Here is a 26008-nt window from a genome sequence, read left to right as displayed (position 1 = left end):
AGCTGGGGGGGGGCGGGGTCGCCGGAGCGGGAGCAGGAGCGGAGGGGGCTCGGCGGAGCGGGAACGGAGCTGGAGCTGGGGGAAGGGGTCCAGAGCGGGAGCTGGCAGAGGTTGTTGAGAGCCAGCTGGAGCCAGAGCAGGAGCTGGACCAGTGAGGTGCAGCCTGATCCTCGCAGCCCCAGAGATGGCCATTTGGCCAGGGCTAGGGGCTGCGTGCTTGGGGCCCCTCCCACACAGTTTCGGGCGCCTGGAGCTACTGCACATGCACGCCCACTGTAGCGCGCCTTTGCAGAGGTCCCGGCACAGATTTCAGTGCAGGGACCTGGCTCCGCCCCTCACAGCTCGTGCTGCGCTGCGCCGAGCTGCAAAGGACCTGCAGGGAGCCGGAAAATGTGCTGGTATTTCTTTGGCGCACTTTCGGGCGCGAAAAACGGGCGTCCAGGTCGGGGCTGCGCCATTCTAGGCGCGGCCCGAAACTTGGGCCCAAATAGTGGCATCAACAGTTGTTTTTAAATAGTGACACACACTCGGTTCAAAAGAGGCACCTGTTAGAATTCAGATGTGTTGTCAGAGTAATATCGCACCTCTTTCCGATTGCTTTAATTACTCATTTTTAGTGAAGCAGAATGATGGGTTTGTGAAGTTTGCAAACTTCACCACATCCAGCAGGGCGTTTTTGACTTCTAGTTTAGCAGTTGTGTAAATAAGTACCATGTTTACATTGTTGCTGAGCAATAGAGGGCACAGAGCACAAATCGTGAACCTCCAAAAACAGTGTAGTCACTGGGCTTATTTAGCATCTAGTAGCCAGCCCATGGCGTTAATCAAGGTGAGTTGGAAGCTTCACTGTTTTATAATGGGGCATTATTCCACATCACACACAATGTATTACCAGGACAACGGATTTATGACGACCGAATGTGAAATTGTTCCACTCCATTCTTGGATTCACGACAGTGGTTTATGGAACAAATTTGATAGCTCTGACCATTTTCCATGAAAACCATAAATGAGTGTCCCCGATAATATGTTTCTTCACTGATATAGGTCTTACTCTTTTTAAAAGCCCAGGATATACAAGATGGTGGGAGACTATTTACAGTTCCATAGAGGTAGCAGCTTAAAACAGTATTTGGCATGGGGGTCCTTGGTTTGGTAGAACTGGATGGGGATGCTGGACTCAGGCAGTACTATGGTTGGGATTGATGTGTTTAGGATAGGAGCCGCAAAACGTATGGGAAAGTGTGAAAAAGGTGGGAGAGAGAAGATAATGCTGCTAAGGGCAGGAGTAAGTAGCAAGGGCAAAGGCAGCGGAAGTGTCAGGAAAGGGAAGGAAATGATCATTTGGGGCAGATGGGGCGAGAAGATGATGCAGAACGAAGGTCATAAGGCTTCCATTAACAGTCTTCTTCAGGTCTGTTATTTGAAGTGTTTGGACTTCAGGTGCTTCCTTAAAATGATAGGGAGGCTGACAATAGAACTGCTCTCACGCTTCAAAAGCCATTTTCCTGTCCCTTACCATGGGGGGAGCTTTCCCCATGACTTTGGGAAAGTGCTACCGTGTAAATACAAACAGTAGACAGTTCCTAGGGCTAAGAACATGAGTTTTGAAGTGTGGGATTCACACCATGTTGAACTGGGAAGGGAAAGGAGAAGGAAGGCTACCTTAGCTGTGTGTGTTGTTTGGGAGTTTGCAAGCTTTGTGTGAAGGGGCGGTTGTGGGGTGGGGGGGGTAGTGAGCAGGAACTGTACGAGCAAACATGAACAGCGTGCAATGGAACCTTGGAGAGCCGGGGGGGGGGGGGGGGGGCTAAGAAAGGAAAACATTGGGCTGTGATTCCAAATTTAAAAAAATAGAATTGGGGAAAAAAAAACAAATGTAATACATTAACAGGCCTTTTGAAAAGCATGGGTAAGAAAAAAAAAACAGAATGGACCTTCCTGACCTGGGAGACATGCTTAGGAATACATTGTGATCTACATTAGCCAATATGAAGTATATGTAAAGATTGTTGCCTCAGCACCATCCAACTGAAAGGTTCAGCTAGAAAGACTGAAATCACAGCAACAATTAGAAAGACTGATAGCAATCATGTGACAAAATCATGACAATATCAAGTGCAATGTCAAAGAAGGACTGCACACCAGTTGCATGACTATATATAAATAAAATAAACAGTTTTAATAAATGTTATGGATCTGGCATAGCATTGCTCATGGGAAGCTGGGTGAGGCATTTGATGAGGAGGATTATACAAGATATAATGGGGAATGCATTATTGTGCTATACTTACGGCATTTGGAACAAAGGAAATGGTTAAAAATGATGATATGAATGTATAATAGATTTGAGGGCCAGGTCTTCAAACACTCTTTTCCTCAGACGGCCGAAGGCTGCACTGGCGCACTGGAGGCGATGTTGCATCTCTGCATCAATGTCTGCCTTTGCTGATAAGAGGCTGCCGAGATATGGGAAATGGTCCACTTTGTCAAGGGCCACGCTGTGAATTTTGATGGATGGAGGGCAGTGCTGTGCGGCAGGGACAGGCTGGTGGAGGATCTTTGTCTTACGGATGTTAAGCGTAAGGCCCATGCTTTCATATGTCTCAGTGAATACATAGACTATACCCTGGAGTTCAGCCTCAAAATATGCGCAGATGCAGGCATCGTCCGCATACTGCAGGCCCTCAAATCTACCACCAAGCTCATGGTCTACAGGGCTGTAGTAATACCCGCCCTCCTGTATGGATCTGAGGCATGGAAGTTGTATAGAAGGCATCTCAAGTCGCTGGAGATATAGCACCGATGTCTCCGCAAGATCCTCCAGATCCCCTAGGAGGACATGCACACCAACATCAGTATCCTCATCCAGGCTAACATCCCCAGTATTGAAGCACTGACCACACTCGATCAGCTTCGCTGAGCAGGCCACATAGTTCGCATGCCAGTCACGAGACTCCCTAAGCAAATGCTTTATGCGGAGCTCCATCATGGTAAACGAGCCAAAGGAGGACAGCGGAAACGTTATAAAGACACCCTCAAAACCTCCCTGGTAAAGTGCAACATCACCACTGACACCTGGGAGACCCTGGCCGAAGACCACCCGAGGTGGCGAAAGTGCATCCGGGAGGGCGTCGAGTTCTTCGAGTCTCAACGCAAAGAGCGTGAAGAGGTCAAGCGCAGACAGCGGAAACAGCACGCGGCAAACCAGCCCCAATCACCCCTTCCCTCGACGAATGTCTGTCCCACCTGTGACAGGGTCTGTGGCTCTCGTATTGGACTGTCCAGCTTTCAGAACTCACTTTGGGAGTGGAAGCAAGTCTTCCTTGATTCCGAGGGACTGCCTATGATGATGGTATAATAGATTAGGAGAGAAATTAATAATAGAAGTAACTGAAGAGATGAAATTCTCGATTGACTACTTTATATACTTGTAAAGATTTATAAAAGGAAATGGGAGTTGTAATTTAAATAAATTGTGAAATGATATGTTTGCAGACAGTAAATGTTTTTATAATCACGTGGTAAATATGCATGAGGAAAGCTATTCTGTCTTTAAAAAAAAATTCTGAGTATCAAACCCTAACTCCCAATGCCAATTTGATCACAAGGTCCCACAAACAATGAAATAAATTACAAGATATTCTGTTTTAGTGATGTTGGTTGAGAGATAAATGTTGGCCTGGACATAGGGGAAAACTCACCTGCTCTTCTTAAGTGCCATGGGATCTTTTTCGTCCACCTGAAGGAGAAGGGACCAGAGTTTAACCTCAGTATGTCTTCCTCGTGCATAATTATCCTGCGACTAAAATATTTACTAATGCATTTAAATATACTATTTAACACGAACTTACTTCAGCTCCCATTTCTTTTTTTAGAAAACTCTACATCATGTCTTTTCAATTACGTTGGGTTTTTGCTTCCACTTCATTCCAAGCGCTCAACATTCTTTGAGAAAATTAGGTTCCTGATCTTCCTAAATTTGCTTTTCACCACTTTAAACACAACCTTAACCTGTCCTATTTTAATGACGTATCATGAAGTTGTGACCGTATACTGTTGCAAGAGATTTTAATATCTCACTTGACGCTATAAAATGACTTTCTCTGTCATTTCCTTTCAAAGTTCAAATGCAAACCCGAGACATTAAACAGAGGTTCTATCTGATTTCTCACACATCTCGAAAATGCAGTAATGTGTTGGAATACTTTCCACTGGCCTGGATGAGTGCAGCTCCAACATAACTCAAGCAGCTCAACACTATCCAGAACAACACAGTCCGTTTCTTCGGCAGCCCACCCACTGGCTGAAACATCCACTCTCTTTCTCCACCATTAGCGTACCATAGCAACTCGCCAAGGATTCTGCAGTAGCACCACCCAAACTCAAGCTCCACCAAAAGAAAAAAAGACTTGCATTTATATAAAGCACCTTTCATGACCTCAGGATGTCCCAAAGCGCTCTACAGCCAATGAAGTGTAGTCACTGTTGTAATGTAAGAACGCAGCAGTCAATTTGTGCACAGCAAGGTCTTACAAACAGCAATGAGATAATGACCAGATAATCTGTTTTAGTGATGTTGGTTGAGGGATAAATATTGACCAGGACCAATGTTTCCTTTAAGTTGCATGGTCATGCAACACTCCAGGAATCCCGTGCAGCTTGCTTTTCAAAGCAAAAATTGCGCATTTTGAATGGGCTGCACAGCACCAAAAAAAAAAATTACAGGGACGATTAGTCAGGACTAAGAACCAAAGGGGACTTGAGGAAAAACTTTTTTTTTTTTACTCAGCGAGTGGTTAGGTTCTGGAATGCACTGCCTGGAAGGGTGGCAGAGGCAGTGTCAATCGTGGCTTTCAAAAGGAAATTGGATAAGTAACTGAAGGAAAAAAAATTGCAGGGCTCCAGGGAAAGTTGCGGGGGGGGGGGGGGGGGGGGGGGAGGGGAAAGAGAATGAATGGGACCAGCTTAAGTGCTCTTGCAGCGAGCCGACATGGGCTCAATAGGCCGAATGGCCTCCTTCTGTACTGTAATCATTCTATCATTCTACTCCTCTTCAAAATATTGCTATAGGATCTCTTACGCCCACCAGTAGGACATGCTGTGGGAGATCCACTAGTCTATATGAAGTCTTCCATTTGCTCAAAGTTTGCAAAATGTTTCCATTATAACTTATGTCTACATTGATAATGGAAGTTGCTACGTAAACTTATTGGACCCAAAATTGGTCATTACATAAGGTCTGCCCATTTCTCCGTGGTATGCCAGTGGTGCGTCGTTTCAAACCTTCGGCATACTAGCGAGACTGAAGAGCGCAATTTTGGTCGATTCTTTTTCGGTGGTATGCTGACAGTATGCGAGCGGTGTGCAGCAGGCAGTAGGTAAGCATTGTAGTCGATCCAGATCGACTTTCTTTTCGATGGATGTTGCTGTACTGAACTGCGCATGCGTGATTTTTTTTTCTTTACGTTTTTGTTTTCAGAGAAGCCTTTTACCCGTGGTTTCGGGGATCAGGGGGCCCCCATGCATGTGCAGTGAATTGAAATCTAGGGAGAGGGAGGAGCAGCAAGCTAGTTGAGGGTTCGTTGGTTTAATAACATTGCAGAGTTGAAAAATATTCATAAATAATTACAGTTTGAATAAGACGACATTTTACAAATCAAAAATCGTAAATATAATGGAAATATTTAAAAACGTTGAATTACAGGAACATTGAAAAGGACGGGAGGTTGAGTGCGCCTGCCTTTGTCGAGACGAAGTTACCTGCCCTTCGAGAATATTACGAGGGGTACCCTGATCTAATGAAGGGTGGTCGTGGAAAGCCCCCCGCTAAAAGAGTACAACAGGATATGGAACGAAATCGGGGAGGCTGTGTCCTCCACAAGTACCATGGTACGCACCGGGGAAAGGTGCCCTCAGAGGTGGAACGACCTGGTGAGGGTAGCAAGAGTACCTGACCCTCCTGGATGCACCACTTCCACCCAGGGCGGTCCCCGGCCAGCGACTCCCGTGTCGGTGGGGATGCCGCACCTTATCAAGGACGCCCCGAGGTTTCCCTGAAACGTCTCCTCTGCCCATCCTGGGCTCGCCCACAGTATAGGAGCTCAGTAGAGCGCCTGCTGCGGGAGTCTTGTGTCAGGCATGCGAACAATATGGCCTGCCCAACAGAGCTGGTCGAGTGTGGTCAGTGCTTCGGATGTTGGCCCGATAGAGGACGCTAACGTTGGTGCGTCTGTCCTCCCAGGGGATTTGCAGGATTTTGCGAAGACATCGTTGGAGGTATTTCTCTAGCAATTTGAGGCTGATGTAATGCTGGCCTTTATATCTAAAGGACTAGAATACAAGGGGGTAAAGTTATGCTACAGCTATTCTAAGCCCTGGTAGGACCACACCTGGAGTACTGTGAGCAGTTCTGGGCACCACACCTTAGGAGGGATGGATTGGCCTTGGAGGGAGTGCAGCCTAGATTTACCAGAATAATATCCGGACTCCAAAGATTAAATTACGAGGAGAGATTACACAAACTAGGAATGTTTTTTCTGGACCAACACTACCTACCCCCTCACACCTTTGCACTAATCAGTCCTTCAATAAGAAAATAAGAACATAGAGCATAGAGCATAGAGCATAAGAATTAGGAGTAGGCCGTACTATTGTGTTCCTAACACAGATGAGACTGCACACAGGGAGGTTAAAGTAACAGTGACCTCAGTCTTTAATAAGACACTCCAGAGTGAGGAACAGGCCTTAGGGGCCGGCTTATATACAGTGTTCCCAAGGGATGCTGGGATCCCTTGGGACTTCAGGGGATGCGCCCCCTGGTGGCGGAACATGGGAGTGCATGCTTTACAGACACATAACGTCACTCCCACCAAAGTCAAAGTGAAAACTATTTAAAAGGGGAGGCGGTCGGTAGCCTTTCTTTCCCTGGTGGACCGCCTCGGTACAAATGTCTGTTCTGGTGTGTTGGCTGTGCCCTCGCTGGGCTGGCGTGTTGTTGGCCCTGCAGGGCTGCTGGGTGAGCCTGGCCTTGCTGGGCTGTTGGGCGTGATGGGTTCGATTTCCTGGTCCGGGGTGGTGTCGTTGATCCTTTGGGGGTGTGTTGTGGGCTCGAAAAAGGTGGTGTCTGCTGTGGGTTGTTCAGGGCAGTCTGTGAACCGCAGCCTCATTTGATCCAGGTGTTTTCTGCAAATTTGTCTATTGTCTAGTTTGACGACAAACACCCTATTCCCTTCTTTAGCTATCACCGTGCCCGCGATCCACTTGGGACCATGTCCATAGTTTAGCACATATACAGGGTCATTCAGATCAATTTCCCGTGACACAGTGGCGCGACCATCTTTTACATTTTGTTGCTGCTGCCTGCTCTCTACCTGATCATGCAGGTTGGGGTGAACCAGCGACAGTCTGGTTTTAAGTGTCCTTCTCATGAGTAGCTCAGCCGCGGGCACCCGTGTGCGAGTGGGGTCTCGTGCGGTAGCTGAACAGTACTCGGGACAGGTAGGTTTGGAGTGAGCCTTCTGTGACTCGTTTAAGGCTCTGTTTGATGGTTTGTACTGCCCGCTCTGCCTGCCCATTGGAGGCTGGTTTAAACGGGGCCGAGGTGACATGTTTGATCCCATTGCGGGTCATGAATTCTTTAAATTCGGCACTGGTGAAGCATGCCCGTTGTCACTGACCAGTATGTCAGGCAGGCAAACATGGCCCTCAGGCTTTCAATGGTGGCGGCGCTTCCCAACATTATTTCACATTCAATCCATTTTGAAAAAGCATCCACCACCACCAGAAACATTTTACTGAGAAACGGGCCCGCATAGTCGACATGGATCCTCGACCATGGTCTGGAGGGCCAGAACCACAAACTTAGTGGTGCCTCTCTGGGCGCGTTGCTCAACTGAGCACACACGCTGCATTGCCATACACAGGACTCGAAGTCAGAGTCGATACCGGGCCACCACACGTGGGATCTGGCTATCGCTTTCATTATTACTATACCCGGGTGTGTGCTGTGGCGATCTGAGATGCAAGTCTCCTTGCCCTTTTTGGGTAGCACTACATGGTTATCCCACAAGAGGCAGTCTGCCTGAATGGACAGCTTGTCCTTTCGCCGCTGGAACGGCTTGATTAGCTCTTGCATTTCAACGGGGATGCTGGCCCAGCTCCCATGCAGCACACAGTATTTTTTTAAAACTCTGGATAGCAGAGGATCTTGGCTGGTCCAAGTCCTAATCTGGCGGGCCGCGACAGGTGATTTTTAAAATCATTTTCAAACACTTCCATGACCATCAACAAGTCTGTGGGCTGCGCCACCATCAACAAGTTTGCAGGCTGCGCCATTTCCATCCCCGTAGTGGGCAATGGTAGCCGACAGAGCATCCGCACAGTTCTCGGTGCCTGGCTTGTGGCGGCTGGTATAGTTATACACTGATAGCGCGAGTGCCCACCTTTGTATGCGGGCTGAGGCATTAGTATTTATCCCCTTGTTTTCAGCGAAGAGGGATGTGAGGGGCTTGTGATCGGTTTCCAGCTCAAATTTGAGGCCAAACAGGTACTAATGCATTTTCTTTACCCAGAACACACACCCTAATGCCTCTTGCTCAATCATGCTGTAGGCCCTCTCAGCCTTGGACAAGCTCCTGGAAGCATAGGCTACAAGTTGCAACTTCCCCACAACGTTAGCTTGTTGTAATACACACCCGACTCCGTACGACGACGCATCACATGCTAGCACGAGTCTTTTACACAGGTTATACAATACAAGCAGCTTGTTGGAGCATAAAATGTTTCTGGCTTTCTCAAAAGCAACTACTTGTTTTTTTCCCCATACCCAGTTCTCACCTTTACGCAATAACACATGTAGGGGCTCTAAGAGGGTGCTTAACCCCGGTAGGAAGTTACCAAATAGTTGAGGAGTCTCAGGAGCGACCGCAGCTCCGTGACATTCTGCAGCCTGGGCGCGTTCCTGATAGCCTCTGTCTTGGCGTCTGTGGGCCGAATGCCGTCCACCGCGATCTTTCTCCCCAAAAACTCCACTTCTGTTGCCATGAAGCAGCATTTCGACCACTTCAGCCGCAGCCCTATGCGATCCAGTCGCTGGAGGCCCTTCTCCAGGTTTTGTAGGTGCTCGACGGTGTCCCGACCACTGACCAATATGTTGTCCTGAAAAACCACCGCGCATGGTACCGACTTGAGTAGGCTCTCAATGTTTCTCTGGAAGATCGCTGCTACCGACCAAATTCCAAACGGCATCTGTTGTGGATGAACAGTCCCTTGTGCGTGTTGATGCAGGTGAGGCCCTTCGAAGACTCCTCCAGCTCCTGCGTCATGTAGGCTGAAGTCAGGTTGAGCTTGGTGAACCGTCTTACCTCCTGCCAGCGTCGCAAATGGGTTGTCTGCCTTAGGTAGCGGGTATTGGTCCTGTAGTGAGAAACGATTAATAGTTACTTGATAATCGCCGTAAATCCTGACCACGCCATTATTTTTGAGTACTGGAACAATCGGGCTGGCCCACTCGCTGAATTCCACTGGGGAGATGATGCCCTCATGTTGCAGCCAGCTCGATTTCCACTCTCTCCCTCATTACGTGAGGTGAAGCTCGCGCCTTGTGTGAATGGGCCGTGCCTCTGGGATCAAGTGGATCTGCACCTTCGCCCCGAAAATCTTTCCAATGCCTGGCTCTAAAAGGGAAGGAAATTTGTTAAGAACTTGGGTACATGAGGCCTCATCGACATGTGATAGCGCTCGCATGTCATCCCAGTTCCAGCGGATTTTGCCCAGCCAGCTCCTTCCAAGCAGTGTGGGGCCATCGCCCGGGACAATCCAGAGTGGCAGTTCATGCACCGTGCCCTCGTAGGTGACCTTGACCATGGCGCTGCCCAGGACAGCGATAAGCTCTTTGGTATACTTCTCAGTTTCGTGTGGATGGGGCTCAGGGCTGGTCTGAGTGCCTTGTTGCACCACAGTCTCTCAAACATCTTTTTACTCATGATGGATTGGCTGGCGCCAGTGTCCAGTTCCATGGCTACGGGTAAGCCATTCAATTTTACATTCCGCATTGTAGCTGGACATTTCGTCGAAAATGTGTGTACCCAGTGTACTTCAGTATCTGCCTCCTGTGAGGCTCGAAATTGCTTTGATCCACCATGGACCGATCTTCCTCTGCCACGTGGTGGTTAGTAGGTTTTGCAGAGCTTGCAGCTCGTTGGAGGTGCCCCATTGTTCCACAGCTCTTGCGAACATGCCCTTTGAAGCAGCATGAATAGGCTGAATGGAAGCCTCCACAACACCAACAAGGTGTGAACTGCCTTGCATTCATCCTTTGTTGCGCAGTCATCTGGGTCACCTGCGGCCTGCTGGCAGTTGCAGACTCGTGGTTTCTGCCCTGTACATTTCTGCTCGCAAACACAGTTCCAGTTAATTTATGAACATTGCTAGCACTTGTGTGCTGAGGGATTTGTTTGGTGTTATCACTGGTGGACATAAACGCCTGTGCTATCGCAATGGCCTTACTGAGGGTCGGTGTCTCTCCAGTCAAAAGTTTTCGTAGGATGGTCTCTTGGCCAATGCTCAGTAGAAAAAGTCTGAGCATCTGCTCCAGGTAGCCATCAAAATCACATTGTCCTGCAAGTCACCTTAGCTTGGCGACATAGCTCGCCACTTCCTGACCTTCAGATCGCTGGCACGTATAGAACCGATACCTCGCCATCAGCATGCTCTCCCTCGGGTTAAGATGCTCCCAAACCAGTGTATACAGCTCCTCATACGACTTATCTGTGGGTTTCACTGGAGCCAGAAGATTCTTCATGAGGCTGTAAGTTGGTGCCCCGCAGACTGTGAGGAGGACCACTCTCCTTTTTGCAGCACTTCCTTCTCCATCCCGCTCGTTGGCTACAAAGTACGGGTCTAGCCGTTCGACATAGGCTTCCCAGTCCTCACCCTCCGAGAACTTCTCCAGGATGCCCAGTATTTGCTGCATCTTTGCGTTGGATTCGTATACTCGTCGCCAGTTATTGTGTTCCAAACACAGATGAGACTGCACACAGGGAGGTTAAAGTAACAGTGACTTCAGCCTTTATTAAGTCACTCCAGAGTGAGGAACAGGCCTTAGGGGCCGGCTTATATACAGTGCTCCCAAGGGATGCTGGGATCCCTTGGGACTTCAGGGGATGAGCTCCCTGGTAGCGGAACATGGGAGTGCATGCTTTACAGATACACAACACATACTGCCCCCAAGCCTGCTCTGCAATTCAATATCATGGCTGATCTAAGAACTCAGCACTGCTTTCCTGCCCTAAGCCCCATATCCCTTAATTCTCCTGGTGTCCAAAAATCTATCTCAACCTTGAATATACTCAACTACTGAGCATCCACAGACCTTTGTGGCAGAGAATTCCAATGATTTACAACCCTGAGTGAAGAAGTTCCTCTTCATCGCAGTCTTAAAAAGGCTGACCCCTTATCCTGAAGCTGTGCCCCCAATCTCTCAGCATCTATCCTGTCAATCCCCCCAGGATCTTACATGTTTCAATGAGATCACCTCTCATTCTTCTAAATTTCAAAGAGTATAGGCCTACTCTACTCAATCTCTCCTCATAGGTTAACCTTCTCATCCTAGGGATTAGTCTGGTGAACTTTCGTTGAACCACCTCTTAGATAAAATACAGCAGGAGTGGCGAGATCAGGGCGAAGGAGCGGCGAGAGACTGTGGAGGAACATGATTGGGGCCCAGGGGAGGAGTGAGCTCTGGGCCAGGTGCCCAGGGACAGCACGGGCCAGCCCACATTGCGATACGAGTGCGCACTAGGTCAGTGCAGCAGAGCTGGTCTCCAGTCGTCTTGGGTAATCCTAGCCACTGGACCAAGACCTAGTTCGGTCAAGCCGGTGTGATGACTGGTGTGCAACAGCCACCACACATTAAAAAAAAATCCACGCACAGGCACCTTCCACCCTTGAGGATGTAGTTCGAGTCCTTCATTGAAACACCTGTGAACTCATCCTTTTTGGCATGGTGGCAAGTCATCCTCGTTTCGAGGGACCGCCTATGATTAGGATGAATGATTTTATTTAAGCAACCCCCCCCCACCCGTGTGCCATGTAAAAGTAGGTTCAGTGTCTTAGGGTTATGGCGATGTATTCAGGCAATGACAAGAGGATCAATGCAGTGGTGGTGTGGGGGGTGGGGTGGGGTTGGTATGCAGGTACAGCAAGTGATCAGGAAGGCCAATGGTATCTTGGCCTTTATTGCAAAGCGGCGGAGTATAAAAGCAGGGAAGTCTTGCTACAGTTATACAGGATATTGGTGAGGCCACACCTGGAATACTGCATGCAGTTTTGGTTTCCATATTTACAAAAGGATATACTTGCTTTGGAGGCAGTTCAGAGAAGGTTCATTAGGTTGATTCCAGGGTTGAGGAGGTTGACTTATGAAGAAAGGTTGAGTAGGTTGGGCCTCTACGCATTGGAATTGAGAGGTGATCTTATCAAAACGTATAAAATTATGAGGAGGCTTGACAAGGTGGATGCAGAGAGGATGTTTCCACTGATGTGGGAGACTAGAACTAGAGGGCATGATCTTAGAATAAGGGGCCGCCCATTTAAAACAAAGTTGAGGAGAAATTTATTTTCTCAGAGGGTTGCAAATCTGTGGAAGCTGGGTCATTGAATAAATTTAAGACAGACAGTTTCTTAAACGATAAGGGGATAAGGCAGGAAGTGGAGGCGAGTCCATGATGAGATCAGCCGTGTTAACCTGTGGAATTCCCTACAGCAGAGAGTTGTAGATGTCAGTTCGTTGGATATATTCAAAAAGAGAGTTAGATATGGCTCTTACGGCTAAAGGGATCAAGGGGTATGGAGAGAAAGCAGGAAAGGGGTACTGAGGTGAACGATTAGCAATTATCTTATTGAATGGTGGTGCAGGCTCGAAGGGCTGAATGGCCTACTCCTGCACCTATTTTCTATGTTTCTGTGATCGTATTAAATGGCGGAGCAGGCTCGAGGGGCTGTATGCCGACTCCCTGTTCCTATTTCTTATGTGGTGGTGGGGTGGGGTTATGTGGTGGTGGGGCAGGGGGGTTATATATGGTGGTGGGACAGGTGGGGGGGATATGTGGCAGTGGGGCAGGGGTTGGGGTATGTGCGGGCGTGATCAGCGGCATAGGGGAGGAGGATGCACAACCCAAGAGCCATTGACAGAAATACGATCCGTGCCCTGTCTCTGGTTGGGGATAGCAATCATGCCACCACTGCCATTGGAGCTGACCCACTCTCACAGGATGTATGTTGAATACAATCCCTGGTCTGTGTAGCGGTCCTGTCATGTCATGTAATGTAACTGTAATGTTGGCCTCATGTAATGTAATACAAGTTTATTGCACTGTAATGTTGGCCTCATGTGATGTACTGCAATGTTGGGGGCATGTAATGCAATGCATATATGTATTGTCTGTCTGCGATATATAATGCAGTAATGCAGCAGTGGACATTTAAGTAAGACTGTGCTAAGTCACTATACATAGTATAAATATGTACATAGTATATACTATGTAGTCATGTAACCCTAACCCCTCTCATGGTGCCAAGCAGCATTTTTAAATGGTGTTTTGTACTTCCAGACTCGGACGATTCAGACCACACCTCCAGAGAGGGAGACCCACTGCCTCCACAACTCTGGCATCAGCCAGCCCTTTTCTCTACTTCACCACTGGCAGAGATGATGAAGACGAAGAGGACGAGCCGCTGATCCTGGAGCCAATGGAGGTGGGGGTGGAAATGGAACAGGATGCACCAGTTCCGTGTGGGTCAGCTGAAACATCCTCCACCACCGAGTCTATATTCAGGGGATTCCCCCATGGCTCCTCTGTTCTGCGGGACCAAATGGTGTGCAGCAACGCACCCCCAAGTGTTGCAGCATCTTTGCCGCGGTGACGGAGGTTGGTGCAGAAAAGGTCGGCTGCTGCACGACAGATAGGTGTGTACCAGGATATGGTGCATGTGTCACAGGCCAGCGTCGACATAGGTCGAGAGCTGCTCAAAGCCATGGCTATGATAGCCGCAAACATCGCGGCTCCATCAGAACGGCAGTCGGAGGATATGTCGCGCCTGATCACCTCGATGGAGCGAACTGCTGACTCCATGCAGCAATCGACTGGATCGGGACATGGCACGGAATCCCCCCATGCCATTGTAGTCAGGTCGACAGCACCGGAGGGTGAGGAGCTGCCAGCAGATTCCAACCCTGAAGCCGTGCCTTCCACATCACAAGCTTCTCCTGAGGGCTCATTTATTGCGCCTGCAATGTCTGACTCCCAACGACAGCAACAGCACTCTGGGTGCATTGCTGCACGCTGGTTTTGTACCAGCATGGGGTGGTCCGGGCTTAGAAGCAGTGGGAAAGGGAAGGGCGGGAGTAAGAAAGGGGGGTAAAATAGTCCCAAGGGTGGTGTAGCACTCGGTTGAGGTCGTGGTCGAGGACAGTAAAGGGTCTTTTGTTGTATTTGTTCATTTAATAACTGAAGTTTGATTTTTTTTTTTAAAAAGATTATTCAAGTTGTTAAAGTTATTAAAGTTGTTATATAGTTACAAGTTTTACAAAGTTTTAAAATTGTTTTCTATTTTTCATATTTTTACATAAACTTTTGAATTGAATTTGAGCAGTCTTATACAGTGTCAAACTTTTGGGGTAACAGTCGTCAGGGTTCCAAAACACAGCTCTCCATTCAAGCAAAGCGTTCAATTATGAGCTGCTGACGTTAACAATTTTGCAGTGGCATACGCTTTCTGCTGTGTGGTATTGGGGGGGGGTGGGGGGTGCCATGGGTTCATCTGGAAGCTCCTCTTCCTCATTTTCCTTTTCTTCCTCCTCAGTCTCCTGCACTCTCTCAGGTGGTCCCGCAATTCCTGTCCCCGCACGATTGCTAAATTATGCAACATGCAGCACACCACTGTAAACTGAGCAACCTGCTCAGCGTGGTATTGCAGCCTGCCTCCAGAGTGGTCCAAGCATCGAAAGCGCTGCTTCAGCACTCCAATTGTCTTTTCGATAATATTATGTGTGGCTATATGGCTCTTATTATATTGTTGCTCGGCTTCTGTCCGAGGGTTCCACGGAGGGGGGGGGTCAAGAGCCAGGTGGCGAGGCTGTATCCTTTGTCCCCCAGCATTACCTTCTGGCTCAGACTTCAACAGGTCAGACACAGTTCTCTCATACAAGATGTGCGCATCATTGATGCTCCCTGGAAAGCTGGCATTCACTGCCATTATGCGCTGTGTATGGTCACATACGAGCTGCACGTTGAGGGAGTGGAATCTCTTATGGTTTCGGTACAACTCCACCTCCTGTAATGGTGCTCGCAGGGCAATATAGTAGTCAGCAGCGCCCTGCACCTTGGGGAAGCCGGCAATGCGTGCAAAACCCAAAGCCCTCACTGTGCCTCCCTGGTCATTGAGAAGTTTATAAATTCCATCCGGCGTGCATACAGTGCTTTGGTTACCTGTCGAATTCAGCGATGAGAAATACGGCATATGTCCTCAGCTGCTGCCTGAAAAGAGCCACATGCATAAAAGGAAAGTGCCACAGTCACCTTCATCTCGACAGAGAGTGCAGTAATGTTGGTGGTACTGGGCTGCAGGTCTGCCTCAATGAGCTGGCAAATCTCATTGATCACCTCTTTTCGGAAGCGTGTCCTTCGAACACACGGTCGATCGGTCAGGTCCAAGTATGAGCGCTTCTCCTTGAAAATCCTTTGCGGGCAAGACCTTCTCATCGGTCCGCGACCTCCTCTATTACCCTGATAACTCTGCTCAATAAACCTTCTCCCATCTGGATCCTGCATTGGACAGGTCGTCAGCAATACAGGCTGAGATAGTACAGGCCCCCTTCTTTTTAAATCTCCAGAATATTTGTCGATGAAAAAAAATAACGAAAATGCCTTTGATCTTAATTTACTCAGTACCAATAAAAATACCTTTTCCACTGTAAAGTCACTGTTCACCTCAGAAATAGAGGTGCTGCTTTAGCTGACTGTTCCCAATTTTAAAATAGAGTCTCCGAGCACTACCGCCCACTTAACATCGCGTAAAACCTTTTCCAAGACAGTTTGCAGCTCCGGTGGTATGCCATGAAAATCGGACTTTTTCAGCGATATGTGGGCGGTTCTGCACGGCGGATGGTGTGCATACCGCTCAGCGATACGTCAACAATGAATATTCCACCAAGTGGTATGTAGTTTTTTTTTTAATCACCAAAATTGTATTTTTGGGCAATAAGCGGGTGATAGTGGGCGGTATGTCGATGAATTTCGGGCCCAATATGCTGTAATTACACTACCTCAAAGAGATGCTGCAGTGCCAGCCCGAGTCGAAATGATGTGACAAGAGCAAGTAATGTATCTATTTTCTCCTACCAGGGCCAGAGGGATTGAAACGATTTATGGAACCTCCCACAGAAGAGACCTGGTACTTTCCTAGTCTGTGTGATTCTGCTGCACACCAGGTGCATTGGATATTTGTGGATCAAGATGTTTTTCACAACCGAAATATGGTGAACTGCAGCAGTTATTTCAATCTTATCCAGTTTTGATAATGGTTAGTGTCAAAAGGATTGGGGCAATGACAACAAAGTCAGCTCCTTCCATCAGATCCGATAATGGTTACCTATGGCAAAGTTAGAAGAAAACAACTTTCCTCCATGTTAAAGGGAAAATACAAGTTTAAAAACAGATGTCTGTTGTGATGTACGGTGTGTCTTTTCACTTCTAGGTTTTGAATCAAGTCCAAACCGATTGATTGAAAGTTCCCTTCCCTCTCCTTGCCAGTTGCAAGAGTTCAATTTGAGACAATTTTGCCACTCTCAATGTCATCCCGAGTGTTTACAGGCTCTCAGCACACAACTCCACAAACTCTCACTGAACGACCATAAAGGGAAGCTGGCATGGGAAGTAGAAAGTTCACTCTGGTGCAAGTGAGTGGGATTAAGTTATAGTGTTGGGCGGAGGAGAGGAAGGTTTACTCTGCACCTGGCACACATTTATATCTTGGCACTGGATGACAAAAGAAGTTCCATTCCTCTTGCACGTATGTCCCTGGCTTTGAGAAGCAACAACATTTATGATTTTGAAATATTTTCTTTTCACCTTTTCCCAAACAGTCAGTGACATTTTTCAAGATTAAGAGTTCTTGTTTGCTAAATTAGAATTAGTGCAAGGGAATATTGGCCTATTTCCCCATTACCATACTTACATACTACAGTCTTTGGGCAAGAAAAGAAAAAGTTGTGAAAAGAAAGCTTCCTTCAAGCAGGAAAATTCCAGATTTGTTTGATGGCCTGTACGAAATAAGGCAATCTCAGCTAAGTTGTCAGCATGGATTTATGAAAGGGAAGTCATGTTTGACAAAGTTGCTGGAATTCTTTGAGGATGTAACGAACAGGGTGGATAAAGGGGAACAAGTGGACATGGTGTATTTGGACTTCCAGAAGGCATTTGACAAGGTACCATATAAAAGGTTACTGCACAATATAAAAGTTCATAGGGTTGAGGGTAATATATTAGCATGGATAGAAGATTGGCTCACTAACAGAAAACAGAGAGTCGATATTAATGGGTAATTTTCTGGTTGGCAATCAGTAACTAGTGGGGTGCCACAGGGATCAGTGCTGGGACCCCAACTATTTTCAATCTATATTAACGACTTAGATGAAGGGACCGAGTGTAACGTTGCCACGTTTGCTGACGATACAAAAATGGGAGGAAAAGCAATGTGTGGAGGAGGATACAAAAAACCTGCAAAAGGACAGACAAGCTAAGTGAGTGGGAAAAAATTTGGCAGATGGAGTATAATGTTCGAAAGTGTGAGGTTATGCACTATGACAGAAAAAAAAAATCAAAGAGCAAATTATTATTTAAATGGGAGAAAAACTGCAAAGTGCTGCAGTACAGCGGGACCTGGGGGTACTTGTGCATGAAACACAAAAGGTTAGCGTACAGCAAGTGATCAGGAAGACCAATGGAATTTTGGCCTTTATCACAAAGGGGATGGAGTATCAAAGCAGGGAAGTCTTGCTACAATTATCCAAGGTATTGGTGAGGCCACACCTGGAATACTGCGTACAATTTTGGTTTCCATATTTAAGAAAGGATATACTTGCTTTGGAGGCAGTTCAGAGAAGGTTCACTAGGTTGATTCCGGAGATGGGGGGGTTGACTTATGAGAAAAGGTTGAGTAGGTTGGGCCTCTACTCATTGGAATTCAGAAGAATGAGAGGTGATCTTATTGAAACGTACAAGATTATGAGGGGCCTTGACAAGGTGGATGCAGAGAGGATGTTTCCACCGATGGGAGAGACTAGAACTAGGGGTCATAATATTAGAATAAGGCGACCACCTATTTAAAACTGAGATGAGGAGGAATTTCTTCTCAGAATTGTAAATCTGTGGAATTTACTGCCTCAGAGCTGTGGAAGCTGGGTCATTGAATACATTTAAGACAGAGATAGACAGTTTCTTAACCGATAAGGGAATAAGGGGTTATGGGGAGCAGGCAGGGAAGTGGACCAGAGTCCATGATCGGATCAGCCATGATCATATTAAATGGTGGAACAGGCTCGAGGGGCCGAGAGCCAACTCCTGTTCCTATTTCTTATGTTCTTATGTCACTGGAAGAGTAAGGCAGCTTCCTTGGTGCTCTTCAGGATATCAGACTTGGCTTAGTAGCACTCCCGACACTGAGTCAGATGGTTGCGGGTTCAAGTCCTAGTCCAGAGACTTGAGCACAATATAGGTTGACAATATAGCACCGAGGGAAGAAATGTTCTCATTAAGCTGCACGTCACTCTGAAGGTCCTACGCAGCTGACTTTAAAAATCGCATGTGCGCAGTACTTTGAATAGACCGCGCAGTCCCCCACAAAATTACAAGGAACATTGATCAGAGGGCTGTCTTTTGGATGCGACATTACATCAATGTCTCGCTTCTGGATATAAAAGATCCCGTGGAACTTTTATTTTTAAGACAATGAGCAGGTGCGTTCTGGACAATATTTGTCCTTCAATCAGCGTCACTGTGTGCAAATTGGCTGGCAGGTTTCCTACATTACAAGAGTGACTACATTTCAAAAAGCATTTAATTGGCTGTAAAGTGCCTTGGGAAGTCCTGAGGTCATGAAAGGCATTATGTATATGCAAGTTATTTCTTGCTTGCTTGCTTCTGACCTGCAGGCATGAATTCTCACTCCTGACTGCTGTCCAGTAGCCCCTGCTGCAAAGTGCATGAATAGACGGGCTTAGGCTTGATTTTGATGCTTCTGCTAGGACATTCATATGAAGAATAACCACTTGGGCAATATGGCAGAGGAATCAGTGTCCACAGAACTATACCAAATTATTCTCCAGCATCTTATTTCTCGTTCCCCTGGTCCCCTTCCAATTTTTTAAAATCACATTTCTTTAGGCGTCTTTCTTGCTCTTCAAAAGAAAAGGAACATTCACAGAAATTTTTAACACTTTCAATATGAAACCTATTATTCAGCACTCATGGTTGTTTTACTGTAAGGGATAATGGAGAGAGGAAACAAAACTGACAAATATAAGCAACAGAATGAATACCACACAGGGAGGACAGCTGAAGGATCTGTATTTATGCCAGTTTTAGTTTGCAAGTGTCTTGCAGCTGAGAAAGTGGTGATGATGTTAGTTTGTTAAAGTACCCAAGCAAAGAGAATCATTTACAATGCCAGCAAGCACAGAAGACAGGAGGAGCTATTGACTGATCTGTTGAATTGGGGCAGGGCAGGTGGGGGAAATCAATAGATCAAGAGGTGGAACCCATGGAAGAGGAGGAGCTTGGAGAGTGCAGATGATGAAATATAACTTGCACAATAATAACAGGTCAGAGGTAGGGTGGATGAGGAACTGGAGAAGAGAAAGGAGGGCAGAAGCTTTGGATAAAGATAGATGGAGAAATTATTGGAGTAGGAGGCAGGTTACTAATGGAGAAAAGAAGCCTTGCGTTGTCCTTGCCTTCCAGGATGATCCAGGGGTAGTGGGAGGATTTGGCTGAGAAGAGTGAGGCACACTTACCACTGTCAAGTTGGACCTATTGAATGACACTACCGGTTGTGCACTACGCACACTCAAATTTATAGCCCCTACTTAAGGCAATGAAGATGGAAAGTGTACTGGGGGAACGACAGGGATCGAAAATTGGGTGATTTGGTGGAAACTGCAGCATCAGAGGCAAGAGAGCAGTTCAACTGTGGAAGATGTCATGATAGCTTAAGGGCCAGAGAAGGAATTGGAAATGTTAATGTAACACAAGGGAGGTGGATAAGATTGTTTTTCTAGGGTCAGATAGTGACAGAAATAGAAGGCATGAGGACAAGGACAACGAGAGACAAGAACATGCTCAGACATTATTAGTGATTAAGACCTCAAGAGTAGAAGCCACAAGAGATGGGTTTGGATGTGAGCCAGAAAGTTTAAAAATTCAGATCCCCCAAAAATCGGTGGGTAGTCAATTTTAAGAAGCTACATTATTTGACCGCAGGCTACTTTTTCAAAGAGATGTACTTTAACAGCTAAGATCGCCACGAAAGGAAGTTATAGATGCACGTTCACGGTACATAAAATTAATAGTTTCTTAATACATCCACTCGAACAGTGAAGCGCCTTGGGACGTTTCACTACGTTAAAGGCGCTTATAATGCTTTCTTCGCATTGAGTGGGTGGGTTTTTATATTCTACTGGTCCTTCGAGAGCTGCTAAGTTTCTTCAGTACCCTGTAGTAGTAAAAACTCTGCAGAACTGACAGCAGAAAGGCCCTCGCGCATGCCGCGTGCACACTATTTACAGCCGCAGCTGTTTCCGGGTACGTAACAGCTCAGTGACGCACTAATAGCTAAAGACGCCATTGAACCGAACCAACTCCCCAATGACGAGAACAGAAATAGCCTTCATTTGACCTTTTATTTTTACTCTCCGGAGCCTTTTTCACACTTCTTAACAATCCTAAAACGTACATTAGACAGTATCCTAATACCCTCGATGAAAAAACGACGATGAACCAGCCAACTAGCAGCTAAAAGCAAAGAATTTCCTGACCCACCTCATCCTCCTCGCGGTCGCTTCTGCTTCAACAGGACCTCAAACAGCAAAAATCGCCACCAAGATGGCGCCGGAGCACCTCTCCCATCTGCGCAGGCGCACGGCTTGAGCGCCGTCCCGGGCTATGGAGCATGCGCAGAAAGAGGGGGATGCGCTGCACCCTGGGCCTAAGCCGCCGCTCGGACCCGTTTCCATGTGACCGTGCGGCCAATCAGAGCGCGGTGCGGTCGCCTTGCTCAACATTCAGCCAATTGAAGTGCGAGAAGGGCAGGCTCGCTCAACAGCTTGTTATTTCGGTTTTCGCTGGGACCCGGGGAAGTGGACGTTAGTGGTGGATGTATGTGAGTATGCGGCTCCCCGAGCTAACAGGCAGCCCTTCACTTCTGTGGTGTTCGTGCAAAAAAAAAATCTGCCTTTAAATAGCGTTGTGGGCGGAGGTTGGTTGGGTTTTGGGTTGTGGAGCTGAGGTGAATCCGCTGGAGCCCTTTTCCCCCCTTCTCTCGGTTTAAAGTGAACGTAGGTGGGCATTGAATGGCAGTCAGCTCCGACTTCTCCAGTACCCGCCTGTGCACGCATTTTCCTGCTCCCCTTGGACCGGTAGTTCAATTAAAAATCCAGGTTTTTAATCTGTTGGGACAGTAGGAAGGTGACTTGTATGTTTGCGGCGGTTTCGTTTTTTTTTAATTCATGTGCAGATCCTCGATCGTCGCGATTTTTGTTAAAGCGCCCTTAGATGTGAGGGGGGACGGGCTTGAAAGACGGTCCGAGGCAGCAATCCTCTTTTTAACTTCGCCACTGTTTCCCATCGACCTGTTTTAAAGTACTGGCCTCACTTGCTCCTCTCCAGATGGTGCGTTTCTACAATCGTTTCGAACTGCAAAGGAAAAGTCGTAGTAAACGAGCGATTTGTACTCGTAGGGAGGGTGTTGGAGGGGGAGGGTGCGTTTGGCTGTCGATCTATGAGCGGAGAAGGCGACTGATTTGCCGGGACACCTCCATAATTGTACTACAGGATCTGAGCTTGTTGAACTGACATGGTGCAGAAAGCGAGAGAGCAATGGCGACGTGACACAGGATGGAGGAGCAAGCGGGAAGGGGCAGTTAAATTGTCCTCAAAATTCACAATCGGTTTTAATTGTACCTTCATTCCAGTAATTTATTGAATAGGTTGTATAATCATTTCGTGGGTGTGAACTTCGTAGCTTCCCCTTTATGAGATGAAGGGGAAAACGCTATTTACATTTCGGTACGTTGGAAGCTTGTTTCTTCATGTGTTGTAGAGTTATTGTAGATTGCAATTTAATTTTACCGAATAGGCTTTGATCGTATCCTTTTCTTAACTGCAGTGATCACAACTTCGAGCTGGAAGCACTCACGTAAATAGGACACCCGAAAATGAAGGTAAGTTGTTTGCATTGACTCCTTTACTTCTTGACACTGTTTTTCTTTTGACGAGAAGAGTTATATGAACTATTTTTGTCTCCAATGGGAATGTTTGACCATCTCAGACCTATTCATCTTTTTAAGACAGTTATTTGAACTGTAGAATAGGCTGAGTAGTAATAATGCTAGGACTCTTGTTTGGAGCACTGTTATGGTTAATATCTAAAAATAGATATTATACATAACCAATAACTGCCCTTTTGAAGTGCAGACTAATGTATAAAACTTAGGAAAACATTTCAGAATAAGCAAAAATGTGAAGTACTCAAATTGCACTTAGAATGAAACAGGTTAAGGTCAGGGGAGAAAAAAAGTGATTTTGTTGAGAATCTCTCAAACTTTGTTCTAGATTGGGTAAGGTGCTGGAGGACTGTGGGTGCCTTTCATACTGTACCCCATTATGCCCCTAGAAAGAAGAGTATATCTTCAATAATTTCTTCCTAATCAATCTTTTACATATGTATCATTGAAACAGATAATCGTTTGAGGGATACTGTCACAATTGGAAACTGCAAAAAAATTCTAAACATTGTGCATTTGCCTGAAGAGAATTTTGAACTGTTTAATGGCCATTTGGGTTGTCTTTCGGCATATTAATTTTTTTTGATAGTTTCCAGTTGTAACACAACTTAGCGAACCATGATCTGTTTCAGTTTATTAGTTTGCTTTAAAGTAATCACATAGATGACAGATGTATTGTAAGTAATATCAATATGCCAGGACATCTATTATTTTACAAGAGTGTACTTGATGTGTCCTTTACATATTTGAAGGACAACGAGCATTAATATAGCGTCCACCTCAGGACATTTCTAAGTTCTTGTCAGTCAATGAAGTACTTTTGAAATGTAGTCATTGTTGTCATATAGAAAAACATGACAGACAATTTGCATACAGCAGGGTCCTGCAAACAGCAATGAGATAAATTACCAAATAATATTTTAGTGATGTTGTTTGAGAAATAAATATTGGCCAGTACACTGGGAGAATGCTCCTGTTCTTGTTTGAATAGTGGGATAGTTTAGATCCACCTGGGGGTAGACGAGGCCTCAGTTTAACACCTCATCTGAAAGAGTAGCACTCCATCAACACTGCACTTAATAAAGATGGGAATATTTATTTTGTTGTACTGTAAGTGAATATTTTACTTATTACTTCTATAACTTAGTTATTTGAAATAGACTCTAACAATTGTAAGTGGCTTTCTCTTGCCAGGTACGTAGTTACTTTTATATATGGATACTGTGGCAACTGCTGGGGTGGTGTGTGAGTAAACACTCTTGTAACTTCAGACCTCAAGATTGGATTGCTACCAAATTTGACAGGTGATTTTCTCTCGCCAACCCCTCAAATCATTTTGAAATTTTGCTGGGATCTATTAATTCAACTAACTATCTTTCTTGAGTTTTTACTTAAGAATACAGTCTATTCTTAATTTGAAATCCTGTACTGTTTACATTACTTCATTCAAGCTGCTGGGTAATTGGATATTTTAATATAGCAAAAAATCACTTTGAATGAACAGAAGTAGATTGCACATATTCATATATTCAGGAAACTTAATAAGTGGTTTAGCTAGCAAAATACCATTCTTTGGTGCTCTTAAATTGAATTAGTGATCCTGTTTTGCTTGGGACAAGCATGAAATATTAGTGCTAATAATTGCTCACTTCTGTCTTTGTTGTTTACTAGCATATATCGTATCATTAATATGGCACTAACTTTTGACTAGATAAATGGTTTAATTCCAAGTACAGTTACTATTAAAAGTTTGTGATCTGGAAATGCATTGATGAAAGAGTTGTTTTTATCTGAGAAGAAGGTTATGTGCTTGTTTTGAAACCGTTTATATGTGTGTTTTTTAAAAATGCCCATGTAAGGAAAGTGCTGACAAGAAAAGGGAGCAGTGATATCAGCATGCTGGATATATGAGCAAAGGTGTGTCCATAAATGCTAACTTGCCATGCCAGTAACTCAGACTTTATAAGTATAAACTCCTCTCATCAGGCATTGAGTCAGGACAACTGTAAGTGTTTGGTCTCCAAAAGGTGGGTAGGCATTGTTGAGATAAATGGATTTTGAAAATGGATTTACATTGTTCTGGAAGAGCCCACAAAAGTAGTGAAGCATTTACAGTTTAATGGCTTTCTTTAGGAACCCACAAGGTAACTTGGTGCATATTCCCAAGTAAATCAGATATTGGGTTAGCCGTTTGGCTAGTACTGACACAATAGCTCTTCGTGTCTGTAGAATGCTTGGCCACGAGCAAGTTCCCTCTGGGTGAGTCTTGTTTTACATAAGTCATTTATAAGGTAAGAAAAATTAAAATGAAGCATAATGTAAATGTTAAAGTAAATATTGAAAATATATAGTTGAGTAGAAGAGAAACAAAGGGGGAAAAAAAGATTTTTTTATAAGCCCATTTTAATACTCTTAATATTGCAGTAATAACTCATGACATTTGAGCCTAATTGTAATTTCTCAATCTCTGCACGTGAAAGAAAATCTGATGAACCAATCAAAAAGCAAATGGGCACGCAATGACAGAAAGGGGAGATTTCTTTTTGTTCAAACACTTGCTGTTAATATATTTGTGTTTAAAAACATAAAAGTACAAGTGTTAACAAATGTAATAATAACAGCCTTTTGTCACATTTCAGTTATTTTCGCATTGGTTTCTACAGCCTTGACATTTTTTGGAGGACGTTTTTGAACGGGTTTAACTTTTCAACTTTAAAAATTGCTGTTTAAATGCAATTTGGATGCATACATTACTTTTACACAGCCTGTAGAGTGGCAGCTTTCACATTACATCTATTTTCGTCGTTCAGATGAGACGTTAAGCCGAGGTCCCGTCTGCCATCACAGGTGGATGTAAAAGATCCCACGGCACTATTCGAAGAAGAGCAGGGGAATTATCCAGCCAATTTATCCCTCCGTCAACCTCACAAAAAAAAACAGATTATCTGGTCTTTATCCCATTGCTGTTTGTGGGATCGTGCTGTGCGCACATTAGCTGGTGTGTTTCCTACATTACAACAGTGACTGCACTTCAAAAGTACTTCATTGGCTGTAGAGCGCTTTGGGCTGACCTGAGGTATATAAATGCAAGTCTTTTCTTTCCATTGTTTGGAGTAAGTTTTATTGCTAGTTAGTCAAAGTAGATTGACCGTTTTTCACAGGAAAAAAGTCATCTTTTTCTATCGTGTAATTGCAAATGCACTTTTTGATGGATTATAGTTGTGTTTGATTGAGGCTAGATCAAGTTGGCTGAATGAGATTGCATTATTGTGATCAATCCGCAGTGCTTTTTGAAAGTTTCTTGCACTGAAGAGTTTAAAAAATAATTTTTCTAAAGTTTCCTTTCACTAAATTACTTTAACTGTTTATTTAGGTTCCTCCATAAACTGCACACACGTGCCCAAATGAGAGAGCAAACAAATTGTTTCCAAGTCTCGACCAATGCAG

At 45.6% G+C, this 26008-nt stretch overlaps 2 protein-coding genes across 8 annotated transcripts in view; one reads left to right on the top strand and one right to left on the bottom strand.

Annotated features, from left to right (window-relative positions):
• LOC139263300 (F-box/WD repeat-containing protein 7-like) overlaps positions 1-21221 on the bottom strand; it is a 237005-nt gene extending 215784 nt beyond the window's left edge. For 4 of the 5 annotated variants that reach the window (XR_011593087.1, XR_011593085.1, XR_011593086.1 and 1 more), the window contains exons 1-3: positions 21099-21221; positions 3705-3742; positions 3250-3344 (exon numbers count right to left, since the gene is read on the bottom strand). The gene's annotated coding sequence lies outside the window, so the exon portion shown is untranslated. The remainder of the gene's footprint in view (positions 1-3249; positions 3345-3704; positions 3743-21098) is intronic. The other variant, XR_011593088.1, reaches the window with a different exon arrangement.
• Positions 21222-21344: 123 nt separating this feature from the next.
• Positions 21345-26008, top strand: part of arid4a (AT-rich interactive domain 4A) — a 131451-nt gene continuing 126787 nt past the window's right edge. For 2 of the 3 annotated variants that reach the window (XM_070879142.1, XM_070879140.1), the window contains exons 1-2: positions 21345-21438; positions 22444-22498. In XM_070879142.1, coding sequence (XP_070735243.1) covers positions 22493-22498 — 6 coding nt within the window. In that variant the 5' untranslated portion in view covers positions 21345-21438; positions 22444-22492. The remainder of the gene's footprint in view (positions 21439-22443; positions 22499-26008) is intronic. The other variant, XM_070879141.1, reaches the window with a different exon arrangement.

This window comes from Pristiophorus japonicus, chromosome 4 (assembly GCF_044704955.1).
Source record: "Pristiophorus japonicus isolate sPriJap1 chromosome 4, sPriJap1.hap1, whole genome shotgun sequence".
Taxonomy (NCBI): Eukaryota; Metazoa; Chordata; class Chondrichthyes; family Pristiophoridae; genus Pristiophorus; species Pristiophorus japonicus.
Note: the sequence above shows the minus strand (reverse complement) of the source record. Positions and strands in the feature narration are given on the sequence as shown.